At 31.8% G+C, this 17163-nt stretch overlaps 1 protein-coding gene across 1 annotated transcript; it reads left to right on the top strand.

The window, feature by feature from the left end:
• Positions 1 to 3240: 3240 nt before the first annotated feature.
• On the top strand, positions 3241 to 15896 carry LOC129987766 (stabilizer of axonemal microtubules 2-like). Its single transcript, XM_056095705.1, has 4 exons — positions 3241 to 3775; positions 4688 to 5045; positions 9431 to 9698; positions 13235 to 15896. Exons 1-4 carry the CDS (start codon positions 3241 to 3243, stop codon positions 13505 to 13507), a joined length of 1434 nt encoding a protein of 477 aa, XP_055951680.1. The 3' UTR covers positions 13508 to 15896.
• The last annotated feature ends 1267 nt before the right edge of the window (positions 15897 to 17163 follow it).

Raw genomic sequence — 17163 nt, 5'->3', positions numbered from 1 at the left:
TCATTTTGGCAACTTCAAATGCTCATAAAACTTTTATTTTTGAAAATAATTTTTATCTTATGGTCAGCTACATTTAATGTAGTTTGAGCTATATATAGATGAAATAAAAATTAAATATTCCTATGATTCCTTAACTTGCTCTGTTTTTCATGACGTTGAAAATTTTCTTAAACTTTCATAAAATACGCTATTTTTTTTTTTTTTTCATAAACTAAAGGCAATGAGTGCATTTTTTTTCTTCTAATAGTGACCTCTCAGGTCTGTTTTAGCTATTTGGTACAATAGAGCATGCTTATATGTCATTTTTTAAAAATTCATTTCCGAACCTAGTCAGATACCTTTTACGAAATTTTTCATTATTATCACTTAAAACGCATTATAAAAACATAACTAATATGAAATGTCAAAAATTATAATGAATACATGAATTTATACAAATGCATAATAAGAACTCTTATTAAAGATTTTATGGGATTTCTCCGAAAAACTAAAACGCAAGGAACGTTTCAAAGATAAATAAATCTGTAAAATATGGCATTTCTTCCTACTTTTTTTTTTTTTTTTTGATTATGAGCGATGCGTAAGATGTTATTGAGAGATATTTTTAAATCAATTTACTTTTGGTACCACAAAAGTAATTTCTAGTAGGTGATTTTTTAGTAAAGAGAGAAAAGTATTAACATATCAAAATTTTATAAAATGAGATTTATAAAATAAGTTACATAACGTAATGAAAGATTAATTAAATCAGAAATAAGTTTTTAAAAAGTGAATCGTAAATTTAGAAAAATATATTTCATTTCATTTTTAATGTGTGTAAAATTTTCAAAATTCCATTTAGCTATCTACGATATAGAAGCAAAATATTTTTTTAAAAAATTTCAAATCAAGATCCGTGTTATTTTTTTTTTTAATTTGGAATTTTATCAGTTTTTTCCCTTCTGTACGACACGTATATAATTGGATATCCAAAAATTTAAGATACATTAGAAAAATAAAAAATATTTTACTTAATGTGCATTTTTTAAAATTTTAATCCTGATTTAATTCTGCTATCATTACGAATTGTATCTTTTCAATAATTAATGCTGCAAGACTTAAAATTAACGCCAATTTTTTCACCAAGAGCGGCAAAATCATACCAACTTTTCAGAATTTTTTTTTTTTATCTTGTTGGTTTACAAATTCCTTTTAAGGTTACAATAAAAAATTGCAATCAGGATTATAGTTGGTGAAAAAGATTTTTCCCAGTAGTGCCTCAGGGAGGGTCGGATTAGTTAATGTGTGATGACCTATACATAATTGCATATAAAGACGCGTCCCGACGATCTGTGCCTTACGGATTTGGTCATAAATCTGTCAACTGATACACTGTATGACCATCCCCGCCTCTTCAGTGATTACAGCAAATTATAGGTAAAATGAATCAAAGAACTCTGGAAAACCACAAGAGAGAGAAAGGAGGGGAAAATGTGCCAGACTCAAGGTTACACGCTAACCCCCACCCCCCATCCATCAGAAGGACTGTTAAGCCATTCTTCCCGATTTGCTAAGCAAACTTTGTTCTCTTCGCCCTCATTATGTACCCTAGCACATTAATGTATGTTAAATGCATGTCATTGCTAGCAAAATTTGACGTCTTCCAACAAAAATTTCTTGATTTGTAGACATTTAGAAGACAAATTATCAATCAAATGGAACTAACTGAAAAAAAAAGTAGAAAAATGAGAAATAATGAGTTTCAAGCTATATAAAGAAATTATTTACAGTTATTGATAAAGGATTAAAAATGCGTCATCTTAGCACAATTATAAAGAATACAGAATTACTTAAAAATCTTTATGGACAAACAAAATGTAAACATATTTCCTTTTGATTTTTACACCTTAATTAACAAAGGATTAAATTTGTTGTCCTTGAAAAGGATCATTTTTATTTAATGTAGGAATTATAAAGATATATTCAACCGTTTAGAAAGAAAAAAATTACAAAAAAGATAAGAAGGCTAAATATCGAAAAACCAGATACACAAAATGCTCTCAGCTGTGTAAATAATCAGTCTGTTGATTTCTAAATTCTCTAACACAATTAATGATTGAAATCCACTTTAAAGTGTCCCTTAAGCGTTTCTTCAATATGGTAACATAAACAACCGTCGTCTGCAAACCTTTTGATGACTCTTTGTCTTAGCTTAGGTGCATTGTTAGCCGTAGCAGCCTCTCGGCTTTTATCATCGGCTATTTGACATCGTTGGCAATATGAAAGAGCACACTAAAGTAGATTTCAACCCAATAAATATACATTGGAGAAATTTATATAGCTATTGATTGAAATTTAAACTGTGTACTGAACTATATTTAAGATAGCTGTGCTTTTCAATTCACACAATTATGCAAACTAGCAGGGAATCTGCAGATAAATTATCTACAATTGTTGAAGAAAGCCTTTTAAAATTTCATCCGATTAATTCATCTGCTAAATGGATTCGTTTTCTTTCATTCTTTCGATACATCAACACAATGGCTGATGTCCAAGTCACGAAATGAAGGTTCAAATTACTCGTTTGTTTAATTATACTAGCTTACGCTACATGATTATTCAGGCTTTGCCAGTGATCTTTTAAATGCACATGTTTATTTACATTTGGTAAATGACATTGTTTCAGCAATAAATTGCAGTAAATATTGCCAAATTGAATTGCTTTATCTTACCTGATGAAGACGTTTATTTCTAAACACTGCAAAAACATAGTTTATAGTAATTTTTTAGTTAATTTTTTTTTCTTCAGAATATTGAATTTTCCTTACCGTTAATGATTTTCTTTTATATATGATTAGACACTAAAAAATTACAAATTATTCTTGATCTAAATCGTATGAATAATTTTTGATACTTTATTTGTCTACTTGGTAGGCTTTTCCATTGATTTATTCTTAAAAGTATGTAAAGAAAGAAAATTTTATTCATTCTAGATCGTGCAAGATGAAGAACAACTTAGATGAATTATTTTTTGCTCGATGAAAGTAAATTACATCTAAATTCCCACTATTAAAATCTCCAGCATTTAATCAACAAGCCTGATATTCAAAAATCATCAAAAATTATGAACGTGAAAATTAGTTTGTTTTGAAATTGTAAATCATTTTTCCATGTGGTTCTTTTAATAATGGCCTCCATTTTTCAAAGTGAATAGAACAGCAAAGCAATAGTTAGTCCTAGATTATAGTACATCTGCCAGGTATGAGACAGTGTATTTGTCAAATATGTACTTGCGGACGACACCGGTGTGAACACACCAGCAAGCACAAAGCTCCCTTCGCCAAGGACCAAGATGACGCCAACAAAAACACTGAACACAAGGACAGATACAGGCACTTTGGCTACCAACCTCGAGACGCTCCTATAAAACCTGCCAGTGGGGCTGACTGGAAAGGAAACGAACCTTCAGTCAAACTCTCCACTACCAAAAGGGACTATGTGCCTTTACCCATCGAAAAAAGGGCCCTCATGCGCCCCAAGGTTCAAAGAGAACCGAAAGGGAAGATGTCTTCCTCCACAACTTACAAGCACGATTACAAACCCAAGAAAGGTGACAGACCGAGTAAAATTAAAAAGAAGGAATGTACCACGGACGGTGTAATGCCTGGTACTCTGCCAGGGAAAATGGAAGGAGAAACTACGTATGGAAGGAATTTTACACCGAAGAAAGGAACAAAAAGAGAGCCTGCAAAAGCCAAAGAATGCACTTTAACTCAACTTGGACAGCCATTCAAAGGTAAGTGTGTTATTTACAAATTATCCTTGAACTATATAAACGTTGCAATGAAGAGATTTCATATTCAAAACTAAATCTTAATTTTTTACCGCCAAAACTGAATGTCGAAAAAGTTTAGAAACAAATTGGCTTCACTGGAATTCGCCAAGGAATTTCAAGGCCCAAACATGGTTCAAACTTCAAATATATTCTGTGCTTATTTTCAATTAAAATCATGACTTAAAGTCCAATTTCTCAAGGATATATGTTGGATTAAAGGAATTAAAATTTTCCTGCTTGATCCAACATACATGCGTATCTTCTTTTCAACCCAAAGTTACATGAATTGGTCTTTTTGAATTCATTATTCATATGAAATATTTTTAAAAATTTTTCTGGAGGCTGACATATTATTTAGGGCAGTATACTAACATACGGCCGGTTTGGAAGCTGACATAGGTGCCAATTTAAGAACGATGACAAAAATTTATATGTATCTGAATAATATAATGAATAATGAAATCGAATGATAAAAGTGGCTCCATTTTACTATATTTCATTCATTCATTTAAACTTTTGTTGTAAAAAATTACATAACCAAAAATAACTATTACGTACTATAAAGTGGTACAAACGGCAAAAATATTTTTACTTTCCTTTCCCGTATATAGTACACAGAAAAAGAAATATGGCATACAGTAATCGCCTAAAGATTTTAGCGAATTACTGTGTTTCAAACCTTTATGAGTACGAAAAACACGTTTGGAAATAAGCGTATCTGTGAAACGATACACGAAAAATCATTTGAACTACCCGGTAAAATTATTAAACGTCACAAAGTGCATCTTTAACAGCTCTATTGTGTCTTACTTCAAAACGGAATGCTATGAATCTAAGAAATGAATTCACGAAATCATTTCTGCAATTCTTCAGGTGTAACCGAGACTGCGCAATCTTTCCCGCCACATCCCTATCTCAAACGCGAAATGACGCTCCCGAGAAAAGGAGAACTGAAACCAGAAGGCGATTTCGAAGGTGTCACCACTCACAAAACAGATTTCACTCCCAAGTACCAACCACCACCTAAGCCTATCAAAAAGATCGCCAAGTGGAATCCAGGAACCGAGAAGTTCGAAGGAGAGACAACTCACGCGCATGACTACAAGTGCCCACCCCAGCAGCAGAAGCCAGATCTTTTCATACCGAAAGGATCCCTACAGAAATTCGAAGGGCCTTTTGAAGGAGTTTCGCACTACAAGAGAGATTTTCCTGCGCATGAAATTACAGCAAGGTAAGCTGGAAATCATTTTAACCTTCAGATTACGGCTAAGATTCTGGTTACACGAAGTAATCAAGTCTTGTTTTCAATCGACAAACTGTCACTAAAGGATCCCCATGCGAAGAAAAAGAAAGAGCAGAGATAGTGACTCATTATTATTCTATCTACATTCCCATTGATTACTGTAGTGTCTTAAATAATGGTACATTTAGTTACTCATTTAATTTAACAGATTAAAAAGATTAACCGAAAACATTTTACTAACAAAATATTAACTAATTAAACAAAAAAAAAACCCGTCAAATCCGTTTTTAATTTTAAAAAAAAGTTTAACTTAAAAACAGATTAATGATTGATTTTCATTCGATTTTATTTATTTAGTAATTTCAAAAAAATCACGCATTTTTATTTATTAATTTATAATGATTCATGACTATACACAATATTATTCCCTGTTCATACTCGGTAAATATACTGTTTGAAAAAAATAGAAGGACATAAGGATTTTTTGAGATAAATGAACACTAAATTTTTTCCCAACAGTTTAATGAGGGACACTTAAAAAGCTTACTTACAAACAGATTACTATATCTGGCATTTGAAATAAAAAAAAGATACAAGTAAATTACAATAAGCAATCAATTTTGACTACTTCATAATCTGTGAAAAAAGTAGAAAAACACTTCTAAATAGTGCAAATAAAAGTATTATTAATGAGAATAACTCCCACCATTGATTTTGATTATTTTAAAAATTCGGTTTGGCATCGAATCATATAAAGACTGAATTTCTGTTAGGCAGAAATTTTCCCGTACGTCATTCAGATCTGTCAAAAGTTCACCTGTAGTTTCAAACTGCCTGCCTTCCCCGCAAACTCGACGAACAACCATTGTCTATGTGTTCTATGCAATACTTTTAGTGTTCAGATTTTGAGCAGACTCCGCAAAATCTGAACATTATCTGCTGCAAACCAATTTTTAACCCCATTAGTTGTGTGAATTGATGCTCTATCATGAAAAATCCAGTCATTTCCGCCAGACTTGGATAGAATTTGTGTGTTTTGGGTTGCCACTCAGAAACTGTACTGATGTTCAATTGAGTTATTCACATTGTTCCAACTCTTTACCCAACTACCAAATAAATCATTAAACTCCCTTCTCCCATCTGTCGGAGAGAATAAATCTTTTCTTCATTACTGAGACAATAGTATTGGTAGCCGTCTGGACCATTTAAATTGTATTTTATCTCATCAGAAAATATAATGGACGTTCTTTCTGAATTAGAGCACATGTGGGTTTTAGCCCACTGCAGTCGATGTTCAATGATCTTACAATCCTCTAAGATTGGTGCTATATTTTTTTTCTGAATACGAATTTTTAAAGCTTTTTATGTGGTCGTAGACAGTTCTTGAAACGTGTGTGATGCCTGCAATATTTTAAACTTCGTCAAACTTTTCCTCCTTTTTTTTCCAGTCCTCGAATGCTTTTTCTTTGATCGTGTTGCATCAAAGAAAGTCTGTAGTCTTCTTTGCTTTTTAAGTCTGTCAGTCTTCTTTTTGGTTCCATGACTACTGAGATTTCTTATGGATGTCGGAACAACATCTGGACTGATATGCAGCTGGTGTGCAATCTTTCTCGCGCCTCTGAAAGAATTTTTGTAGGTGACAATTTGGCCTTTTTGAAACTCACTTAAAAGTTTTTTCTTTAAATTTAATTCTAAATTTTGAAAACGACGGCATTCAATAAAATAGAATGTTTTTCTTAACAAAAACAATTGAAAAGAATGGAACAACCACTTTTAAGGTTTATAATATCTTCCAAAACAATTATTTATCATGTGTTCAATTTTTTTCATACACCAAAAGTCGTTTTCTTCTTTATTTTAATTAGTGGTTGATAAAATTTATTCATTTAAATAAAAGAAAAAATAGTAAAAAAACGTTAAAAAAAAGAAAAGAAAAAGAAATTTACATAAATAAGATCAAAAGCAAAGCCATAATTTACAAAATATGACGGTCCTTCTACTTTTTTCACGTAATAAAAATTCGTTTTGGTAAATTATATAAATAAAACGATCTGCGTTTATAAAGAAATATAATAATATATCAACATAATAAAATAGATAGAAGCCTCGTTGATTATGCTTGACAAAGTGTTGTTGTCCTTCTAATATTTTATAATTCATAGAATATGCATTTTTAGTTTGCATTTGATTGGAAACTAGACTGATAATTTCTTTTTTAATCTACCTATGAGGCTCTCCCTTAGGCCAGCGTTCCAGCTGCTGCCTAGTTAGAAACGTCGGGAGTCTATATTTTCCAAAGTTCTGGACATGTGCGTTTCCTTGACTTAGAATCACGTGATTTCTAAATGTGAATGGTAATTTCCTTACTTAAAAGAGAGTCTAAAGAAATCTAATATCTAAACTTAAGGGGGGGGGGTTGAAGACGGAAAGAAAAAGAGTTATCTCCCCTTTATATATGTGACTTTTCTTTCCGATAGCCTGATAGTCTATGTTACTTATTCATTTCTCTCGAATTGCTCTAAATAACGTGACGCATTGAAGTTCCAGTAACTCTGATATTCACAGCTAAACTTTAAAATAAAATCTTTTCAATGTTTCACCTAGATTAACATTTAAATCAGCTTCATTCAGATATAGATTACGATTCTAACTTAACAAAAAAAAAAAAAAAAACCATCAGTTGGGGTCATCAGGTGTTGTAGCAATCATTTTTTAATAAAGCAGCGAACCTCACTCAAACATGCACAGTTGAGATAGCAAATTAACCCTTTGCACTCGGAAGATGCTTTTCACTCATCATTTAAAACGGTGCGTCATTTTGACGTTTTATTCATTTTTAAAAAATTTTGATTTCTAATTTTTTGATTTTTCCTAATTTTGATTTCTAAAGAATGGTAAGAAGCTGTAGATTCATTTTTCGGCAAAATTCAACTTAAAACAATTATATATATATTTTTCGGAGCAATAAACAAATCTTTGTGTTAGCTGAATAATTTTGCACAGAATTACTTTTTCGAGTGCAAAGGGTTAAATGTCTCTGCTAGAGCAATAAAAAAAATCTCTCAACATCTGTTTCATAACATTATCAATACACTTGTTAGAAATTTTATACACTCCCAGAAAGATTGTTCTGCCATCTGTCATGAGTTCTGTTCATCTGTAATAGGCAGAACAATCATTATCACTGCTTCAAAATAAGCCTCTTTTTAGCACCAGTGAAAATCATTAACAACCCATCACACAATGTGACTATAAAAGGAATACACAGTGTTTCCACATAGCACACGTTTCGCACATGGCTTGCTGGATGGAGATCCATATATTTCTGCCGCCGTATTTTGAGGCTTCAAAAACCCCAAGCCAAAACAATATTACGTTCTCAAATAATAATAATAATGAAGCTTCTACGACTATTTCCTTCCTTTCATTAAAAATTATTTACATGAACATGGACTAAAATTTAACAGCTTGAAGAAAACTAATTAAATAAAAATAAAGGAACAGAAATTTTTATTGATAACATTTGGCAAAAATGATTGGTTTTAAAAAAATTCTAGAAGTTGCACATGTTTTAGTTCTTCTGAATGTATTCTGGTTATATATTTTTTTTATTGAAATACGTCAATACCATTCATATTAAACATTTATTTTGCAATAAAAACTGAATGATGCAATATCAATAAAATCATTATCTATGGTGGCTTCATTAGGTAATATTTCATTGTTTTTGTCCAAGAATGGAAAGAAATGTGAAAATATTAATCAACAAGGATCTTGCCTTCCAAAATACCGGAAGTAATTTTATTTTGTACAGTAAGATTCACAGTTCAGTTTTAATATTTAGAAAAATCCGAATTAAATAATTATTTTGAATTTTGAAAAACTTTATTATAATTTCTTTTAATTATTTCGGTTAGACTTAAGATTAATGTGCGGTTGTTAAAGATAAATTATTTTGGGTTGATTTCTCGCCAAATGTAATTGTAATAACCCTAAATATTGTTTATTAACAATTCTGTTTTCATTCAAAATGCCGAACTTTTGGAGATTTGTTTTGACGACTAGCTAGATTTTAATCGTGCTTGGCGACAAACCGTACATTAATCTTATCATTATTTCTATGAGTAGCGGATTAATTTACAGACAACGAAACTAATATAGATAAATCAATAGATCCGGCATAAATTTGAATGTAAAACAGAAGCACTGACGTATTTTTTTTTATAATTTAGTGATTAAAATTTCAGAAAATATGTGTAGTCGATTATTTTCCTGATAGTATGACTGTGTGAAATACAAGCATTATTTTATGAAAAAATAAGAATTCATATGTCCTAGAATTTTTTGGGGATTATTTACTCTTTCCACTATAGATCATTGCCAAAATGGCATCCGTTTCTGCAGAAACGCAAGCCATCAGAAGACGCCCCGATGTCAGGGCAGACCACCTACAGAACCGACTACGAACCACCGCCAGAGGATTTGCAACCACCCACTCAGAGGAAACCGATTAAGAATAATATCACCATTCCGAGTGGTCCGATGGAAAAAGTGACCACGTCCATGAGAGACTATCAAAAAATCGATCATCCCATCCTTTCAAAATCATGCAGACCAGACACACGCTACCAAAAGCCCGAGGTAAAAATCCATCATCATCTGCACGGGATATGGTTCTAAGATATCTTCGCGTTAATGTGCGACTTTTATGAATCAGATAGCAATATCTTGTGCAATAAGAACCTTATGCAAATAGAGGCATACTTTTTTTTAATAATCCCTATTACGGGGAATTTATTTACCCTTAAATTTAGGCCGGGTTTACACTTGGCCAGTTATAAGACGGCCAGTGGGCAGCGCATACGTAGAAAGGCTGAAAAATGCTGTTCGGTTCGATGGCAAGTAATTGTCCCGACGGGATAACAGCATGACGCTATATTATATTCTTTTCTTACTGCGCATGCGTTTATAGAATTTAGCGGTTTCTTTGGCGTGAAAAAATGGATCACTTATCATAGATTAATTCCGATATTTTTTGCTCTTTGTTCTTTCTGATGCGAGGTTGCGTTTTTTAAAATTTTTTTAATTGCCATATTTTTTTTCTATAGTTTTTTCAAATCCAGGTATGTTTTTTTATTTTACTTTTTATTTTTATTTTACCATATCTCTTTGTGTAAATATCCATCATTTTAATACGATACGCAGTGAAAAAGAAAATTTCTGGGACGCCAAAACGGCAATTTATAGCCAAGCATGGAATGTCTGAATCTATCTTATGAAATTGTGGCAAACATAAATCAAACCCTTTCTTCGCATGCGCTGTCTATTGGCCGAGTGTACACTCGGCATTAGAAAAAGAATCCATGTATTTTCCTAGTGCATGTACGCAGTGCAAAAGGAAGCGCGCGAATAGTGATGTTTACAATAGAGTAACAATATTCCCCTAGTTTTTGACTGTGGAGAAAGCAAAGAGAAGTAAGCAACAACCTTAATATTATGTAATATATAAAATATTAAATGAATATTTATATTTAAAAAAAGAAATAAAAAACAATTTTCCTTTATTATTGTTTAAAATTTTACAAGAAAAATTCGCATGCCAAGAGAAAAAAAATATATATTGATCACTTAACATAAGATTTCTAATTTAAAGTCTTGCAAAACTGAGAGCTCGTATGAAATAAAATACAAAATAGCATACTGACTATCATGATATAAACTATTTAATGATTACTTAGCAACTTAACAAAAAGCATTACAAAGTGTGTGTGTGTTTTCCCAATTCATACATTTGAGCATTCAATTTCTGTAGATTTATCACTTATCAGTTTCATTTTTTTTTCTCTTTTGTTACAATTTAATTTGCAAAGTTGTTTTGAGTTTGTTATATTCTCTCCATTTTTTCTGCTTTTCTGAAGCCTCTTAATACCTCATATGCGCTAATTTTTGCATACTGTAACAAATCCTTTGAGATCGGAGCCTTTAAAATACCTCCAGAAAATTTTATGGCGTCATACACAGTTCTTAGACTAATTAAATATTCTTCTTTTAGTTTCAAGAAGTACATCTTTGTTGCTACTTTCCTCAGCCGCCCTGTTCATGTAACAATACAATAATTATTTTTACGACTTCAAAAACAGGCGGGAAGACTTTTTGGAAAATCGGAAAATTCTTTGGACCACAAAACATTAGAATAGAAATCATCTAAAGGAATTCCTTCATTAAATGGAACCAGCATTCTTTATATTCACTTTTAGCTTTTTCAGGAAAATATCGAATTGGATTTTGCACCTTCCGAACATGCAGCTGAAATTTGAACTTTGATTTTTTTATAGTTATATTAACTTCCCGTTTTAAAGCAATTCTAATGAACCTCGTAATTTTGAACCGCAATCAAACAACGAGGATGACACCCGAGCTGGCGCCCTTTCTCCAAACTTCCACACCACACCACATCAGAGAGAGGACATTTGGCCCCGACTTTCGGACGTTTGGATTTAGCTGGCAAAAGATCTACTTACACGACGGTTCTTCCATGGAATTGGGTCTCGTACCTGAAACCCTCCGGTTCCGAAGCAGATACCTTACCACCAGGCCACCGCGGCCCCTCCAAATCGCCGAAGATCGTATGCACAATGGAAACGTGAAAACTGAATTGTCGAAGTTATTTTTTTTAATCATATATAATTTCTTATGCTGAAATTTCTTACAAAGTGTGCTTTTTAAATCCAATTATTAGCTCTGAGATATTCTGAAGACAAGATACTTTAAAGATTTTACCTCCTTACTGAGAAATTATTGAAGAACGAAATCATATTTCTTTGAACACTGAGTATAATTCATGTCAAAAGATGTTCTATACTTCATATTTATAAGGAATTCATTTCTTCTTATTGAAAAAAATCAGGGTTCAGAATGTTCCCTATTATTTCTCTCGCTAATAGATAAAATATTATTTAAATAATCACCATAATATACTGACGTAATAGAAAAAAATTTAATATTGTACGATACATTCGAAGCAGAGCCGCAGAAGGCAATTGCAATCAAACCTTGCTTAATGAACACCTCGCAACAGGAGTGATTATTATAGCGAGCAAAATAAATGTAAAAATCTGACTCGTTTAACAAGTCCTATTTTGTAGAACGAGTGGCGAGGAGACACCGCGTCGTCACATGCTAGACTTGTGTTAAGCGTTTAGCAGCGTCCACACAGGGCCAACTATTTCGCGCAATGGAACGCCACGCCTACCTCAAGAACATCACGTGATCCCAATAGGACAATGGCAAATGGTTGTCTCATCGGGACAACCTATTTGTCGCTGTCCCATTTCAGTCACGTGATTCCCCTAAAGTAGGCGTGATTTTCAACTGTGCGAAATAGTTGGCCTCGCGTGAACCCTACTTTTGTTTGAAAAGAACCCTTATATGTACTTGGGAAAAGTAGCATTGTAGAACGACTCCGCAGAGTTTCAATAAGTGTTTGGTGGAGTCTTAATCTAGTAGACTGGGTATCTGGCTGTTTGAATAGCAACAATATCAATGTGCCGGTGGAAAAACGTAGCCAATCTATTGAAGAATTTATGGAGCTGCATTCTGTGACATAGCAAAACAATGCCGAGAAGATTTAGTCAATAGAGGATATAATAGGGCAGAGCAACAGCCTTTCAGTGAAATAATGAAGATGCTGGAAACATTGAAAATAATTTCCAATAATAATTAATGCAATAATCATATGTCGAGGAGCATCGTCCAGACAAGGCAGCAGCTTAGCGTTCTACAAATCCATTTAAGGATAATGCTATGTCTCATTTTTGACAAATTTTGAAGCTAACCAAAAACAAAGATCTTTAGACAATTTTCTTGTAAAAAAAGGGCATACATTATAAATAATAAATTTCATTTTGTCAGAGTATTTTTTTTTTCTTCCGAAATAGAATGCATCGTTTTGCAATACGAGTAAGTTTAGGAAACAAATTATGCTCATTAAACGAGATTTCACAGTGAAACCTCACTGCATATGGAGTCGCTTAAAGAGAAGACAAATTAAATGTCGTTCCATACTGCGTATATGAGCAAAATATGTTCAAAACATACAGCATTTTAAAACTTGTCTCTACCCTTTTTAGGATTTTCAAAAAATATTTTCAACACTTATCGCTAATAATTAATTTCAGGGAAAGTTCGCCGACTGCACAACGACGCGATGCGACTACACTCCCAAGACGGCGGAGAGGACGGCAACCTCGAAGCACGAAGACAACCTGGCAGTGGCCCCGGGGCAGATGGAAGACCTCTCCACAACCATGAGAGATTTTCAAGGGATATGTCTCGACTGTCCGGCAAAATACCTCAAACTGTACGGCAAAGACGCCCTGCCTCAATATAGATTCGAAAAGACAGAAAAAGGCCATGACTATTTTAAGAAATTAAAAAAGCCGAAAGATTAATAGGAAATATAAAACGATTCATTTTTTAAATAAAATTAAAATCTTTTTACTCATAATCTTACCATTCCTTTAATGACGAACAAATCGCGTTAAAAAGAATTGCCTAATATATACTGACAATTACCTGTCTCTGGCGACCATCTGGTTCAGACGGAGTACAGGCTGTGTTTAATTTCAATCAGATGTCGTATGAATAATTTGAAGTTTATGATTCCTCCAACAAAATATTTTTAAGTTTCAAATCAGATAGACATTGCAGCCAGGGTTGTTGTATTTTAATAGTCACACACACGATGTGCTATGGGATCACTTGCATTCAAAAACTAAATATCATTGTAGTCTATACTATATAATCGAAAACGATCGACGTTTATCGACTATATAATCGAATCGGACGTTTTTAGATCCATGTATGTTTTTCAAATTTCCTTAGAAAATTAAATGAACCTTAGATTAGATGAATAGCTTTCGCATTTCCATCATATAAAAAATATATTTACCTCCCCCCCTTACTTTTTTAAGCAATGGTTCGGTCAGCAGGACATTCAGGACTCCGGCCAGAAGCTAATGAAGAAAATGAATTGAATTCACTTTATTTCGAAATAAGCTGAAAAAATTTTTGCCAATTGAAAAGTTTGGTTTGTTGCACTCTATACTCATATAAAATTTTTTGAAAAACAATAGGTGCATTCGGAACGGTTTTAATTTTCAAATAAATTATACGAATTATCTATGAACAAAACAATAATTGAAACAATGGAAAGTATTGTTGCAAAATGTATTCAGTATTTCTAAAAGTTTATTAAGAAGGGGAGGGCGGGATGTATGGAAATAAAGTTTTTGTTTATCACTGAAAAGACATTTTACTTAACATTCTAAAGTAGTGTAAACCCTTGTTGGTTTTTCCATAGAATAAGCGTAAACATTTCGAATTTTAAAATAAAGACAGAATAAAATTTTGAAGAATCTTTTCTACCTGAGCATCTGCCAAATTTAGTAGCTTTACCTAGTGGTATTCCGAAATTTTTCATACGGCAATAGACAATTTACAGCAACTATCGAGCCAATAAATTATTCCATGTAAATGAAAATGCCCCCCAAAAATGTCAGTTATCTACAAATATGCTTGAAACAGCAGAATATTGGCAGTTTTGATCAAACACGAAATATAGTGATAAGCCTAGGTAATAGATCTCAAGAATTTCGTAAATTCTTCGGCAAGCTTCTACAGTGATAAACAGTTCCAAATGAGAAAAACGCTTTAAATAAGAATTTTCCAACAAATTAACTAGCAAGCTCAAAAATCTTTCATGAGTGTCATTCCAGAAAATAAAACACGAGTTAGAGAACTTAAGCATGTATAAGAAATACAAGTTACTGTAGAACAGGGGTGGACATTAAATCTATCGTGATCGACTGGTGGATCACCAAGACATTTTGAGATGTCCGCCTTTACTAAGACCTAAGTCGCGCACACTAAAAGAAACTAACTGTTACATTCACGTGTTACACATTTGGCAGTGTTGATGGGGAAGAAAATATAAATTATATATTCTCTTTATCACTGATGGGAAACGAAGTTTTTCTACTTCAAAATGACATTTTTAAAAGCACTTAGTTCAGAACCTAAGAATAACTTTTGGAATCTAATGAACGAAGTAAAATATCCTAATTTAAAAAAAGTTGCACATCATTTAATACCAGTCTTTAGTTCTACCTACCTGTGTAAATCTGCATTTTCAACGACGAATATAATTAAGACAGCATATCATTCCCATCTCACGGACTACCACTTAAAATCCGTGCAAGATTAGCAGTTAATAATTATATACCGAGATATTCAAAATTGGCGGACAGTACGTAGATTAGGTCTTCTACTAACTATAACTACGAGTAATAAATGGAAATAGATGGAAATGATTTTTTAAATGTATTTTGAATTGTTTGATATTAAATGCATCATTTGATATTATTATATATGTAGCCATTATCATTATGTTTGTATCTTCTATTATTATAATTGTAGTTAAGTAGATAAATACATATTCTGCACTTTTTATTAAGTTGTAATAAATATTGTAGACTATTTTTTTAGCTTACCATACCTACAACCCTGGGTGAACCTCAACATTTTAAAAAAATTAAAAGTAGCCTGTATCATGGAAAAGTTTGCCCACCCCTGCTGTAGAACAATCTCTGCTGTCACCAATCATTTCTCATGTGTGAATTCTGCACAAATTACAGCATGTTATCTTCCTGCATCAAACAAATTTAAATCTTGTAGCCTTCTTTCTCTCAAAGATGAATAGTCATTAGAAAGTGAAATTTCCCTACCAGATACAGAGTAAAACCCAAAGATCCATTGCTAGACTGCAATATATATATATATATATATATATATATATATTATGTAACTTAATTCCATTTATTTTAAAGTTGATAAATATAATTTCGATTATTTTATGGATCTAATATGGTGCAAAGCAATTATTCTAAAAGATATAGTATTTCAATTTACATATTTTATTTACAGAAATGTTCATTCAATTAAGTCCAACAATTTTTGATATATCATCTAAATAAAAATTTATACCATTGATTATAGAACAGAAATGCATTCAAATAATTGAACTGCATCAATTTGGAATTTCTCCAATTTGAATTAATAAATTAATTTTTTTTATTATTATCGTTCATTATTTCTTTGATGATGAATAGCATGTATGACTTTAATTTACATTTAAATGGTTATTTGGAAAGTTAAAATGCTTCTGAAGCAATAAAAAAAAATTTGAGCCATTTTTTTTTTTTTTTTTTTTTTGTATATATAAAAAAAAGAGATGTTCTACCCTTCAAAATTTAATCTCAACATCTTGAAAAATTTTTAACCTTCCTGAATGACATACCAAATAATTCTTAAACATTTTTTCCCCAGTTTTTTTAAAGAATATTTATTTGCAACATAGTTAATTCAAAACAGAATGAGCTATTCAAATAAAATTTGTTTTATGTGTTTTCTTAACCCAAACATTAAATCTATATCAAATGTTGGACTTGGTCAGAGATCCAAAATATATAGTTGAAATTAATAATAATTCTTGTTCCATATCATATTTTATTCTCAAAGTTTTAATACCCCCCCCCCCCTTTTGTTGTCTTTCAATCACATTTAGATCTGTAAAATTCTGAATATTTAACTCATATCTTCTTTCTAAATAAGTTAGATTACTAATTATTTTTGAAGGTCAGGAAAATGAATATTGTGAGAATCATGGGATTGTAAAAGACATCCATTGGCAACAAACATAATGTGATAGAATTATTACAGTGCTCAAATTTTCTCAAGTTCAAATATCTTATCCATAGCTCCTTTAGAAATTTCTAAAATAATATAACATTTTTTTTTCTTTTTACTATCATACTAAAATATTAAATAAAAGGTGGTTGACTGCAAAACTTTCATTATTTTCTTTTTCATTAATGCATTCTGTTAAAATCAAAAACTACAGCTTCCTCATTTTTACACAAATAGAAAAAAAAAAAGTTTAAATAAAACAAACTGTTATGTAATTATTACTACGTTTTAAATATGTTTCAAAAATCTATTCTGAGAAAGGATAAAAAAGTATTTGAATTAAAATGTCTGTAAAAGGAGC

Source organism: Argiope bruennichi, chromosome 10 (genome assembly GCF_947563725.1).
Source record: "Argiope bruennichi chromosome 10, qqArgBrue1.1, whole genome shotgun sequence".
Taxonomy (NCBI): domain Eukaryota; kingdom Metazoa; phylum Arthropoda; class Arachnida; order Araneae; family Araneidae; genus Argiope; species Argiope bruennichi.
This window is presented reverse-complemented; position numbering and strand designations above follow the sequence as displayed.

Excerpts from the sequence above, each read along its gene's own strand:
- LOC129987766 (XM_056095705.1), top strand. The coding sequence starts at position 3,241 with ATGAGACAGTGTATTTGTCAAATATGTACTTGCGGACGACACCGGTGT. Across the intron at positions 3,776-4,687 it reads ACTTGGACAGCCATTCAAAG|GTGTAACCGAGACTGCGCAA; the intron begins GTAAGTGTGTTA and ends GCAATTCTTCAG. Across the intron at positions 5,046-9,430 it reads GCGCATGAAATTACAGCAAG|ATCATTGCCAAAATGGCATC; the intron begins GTAAGCTGGAAA and ends TTTCCACTATAG.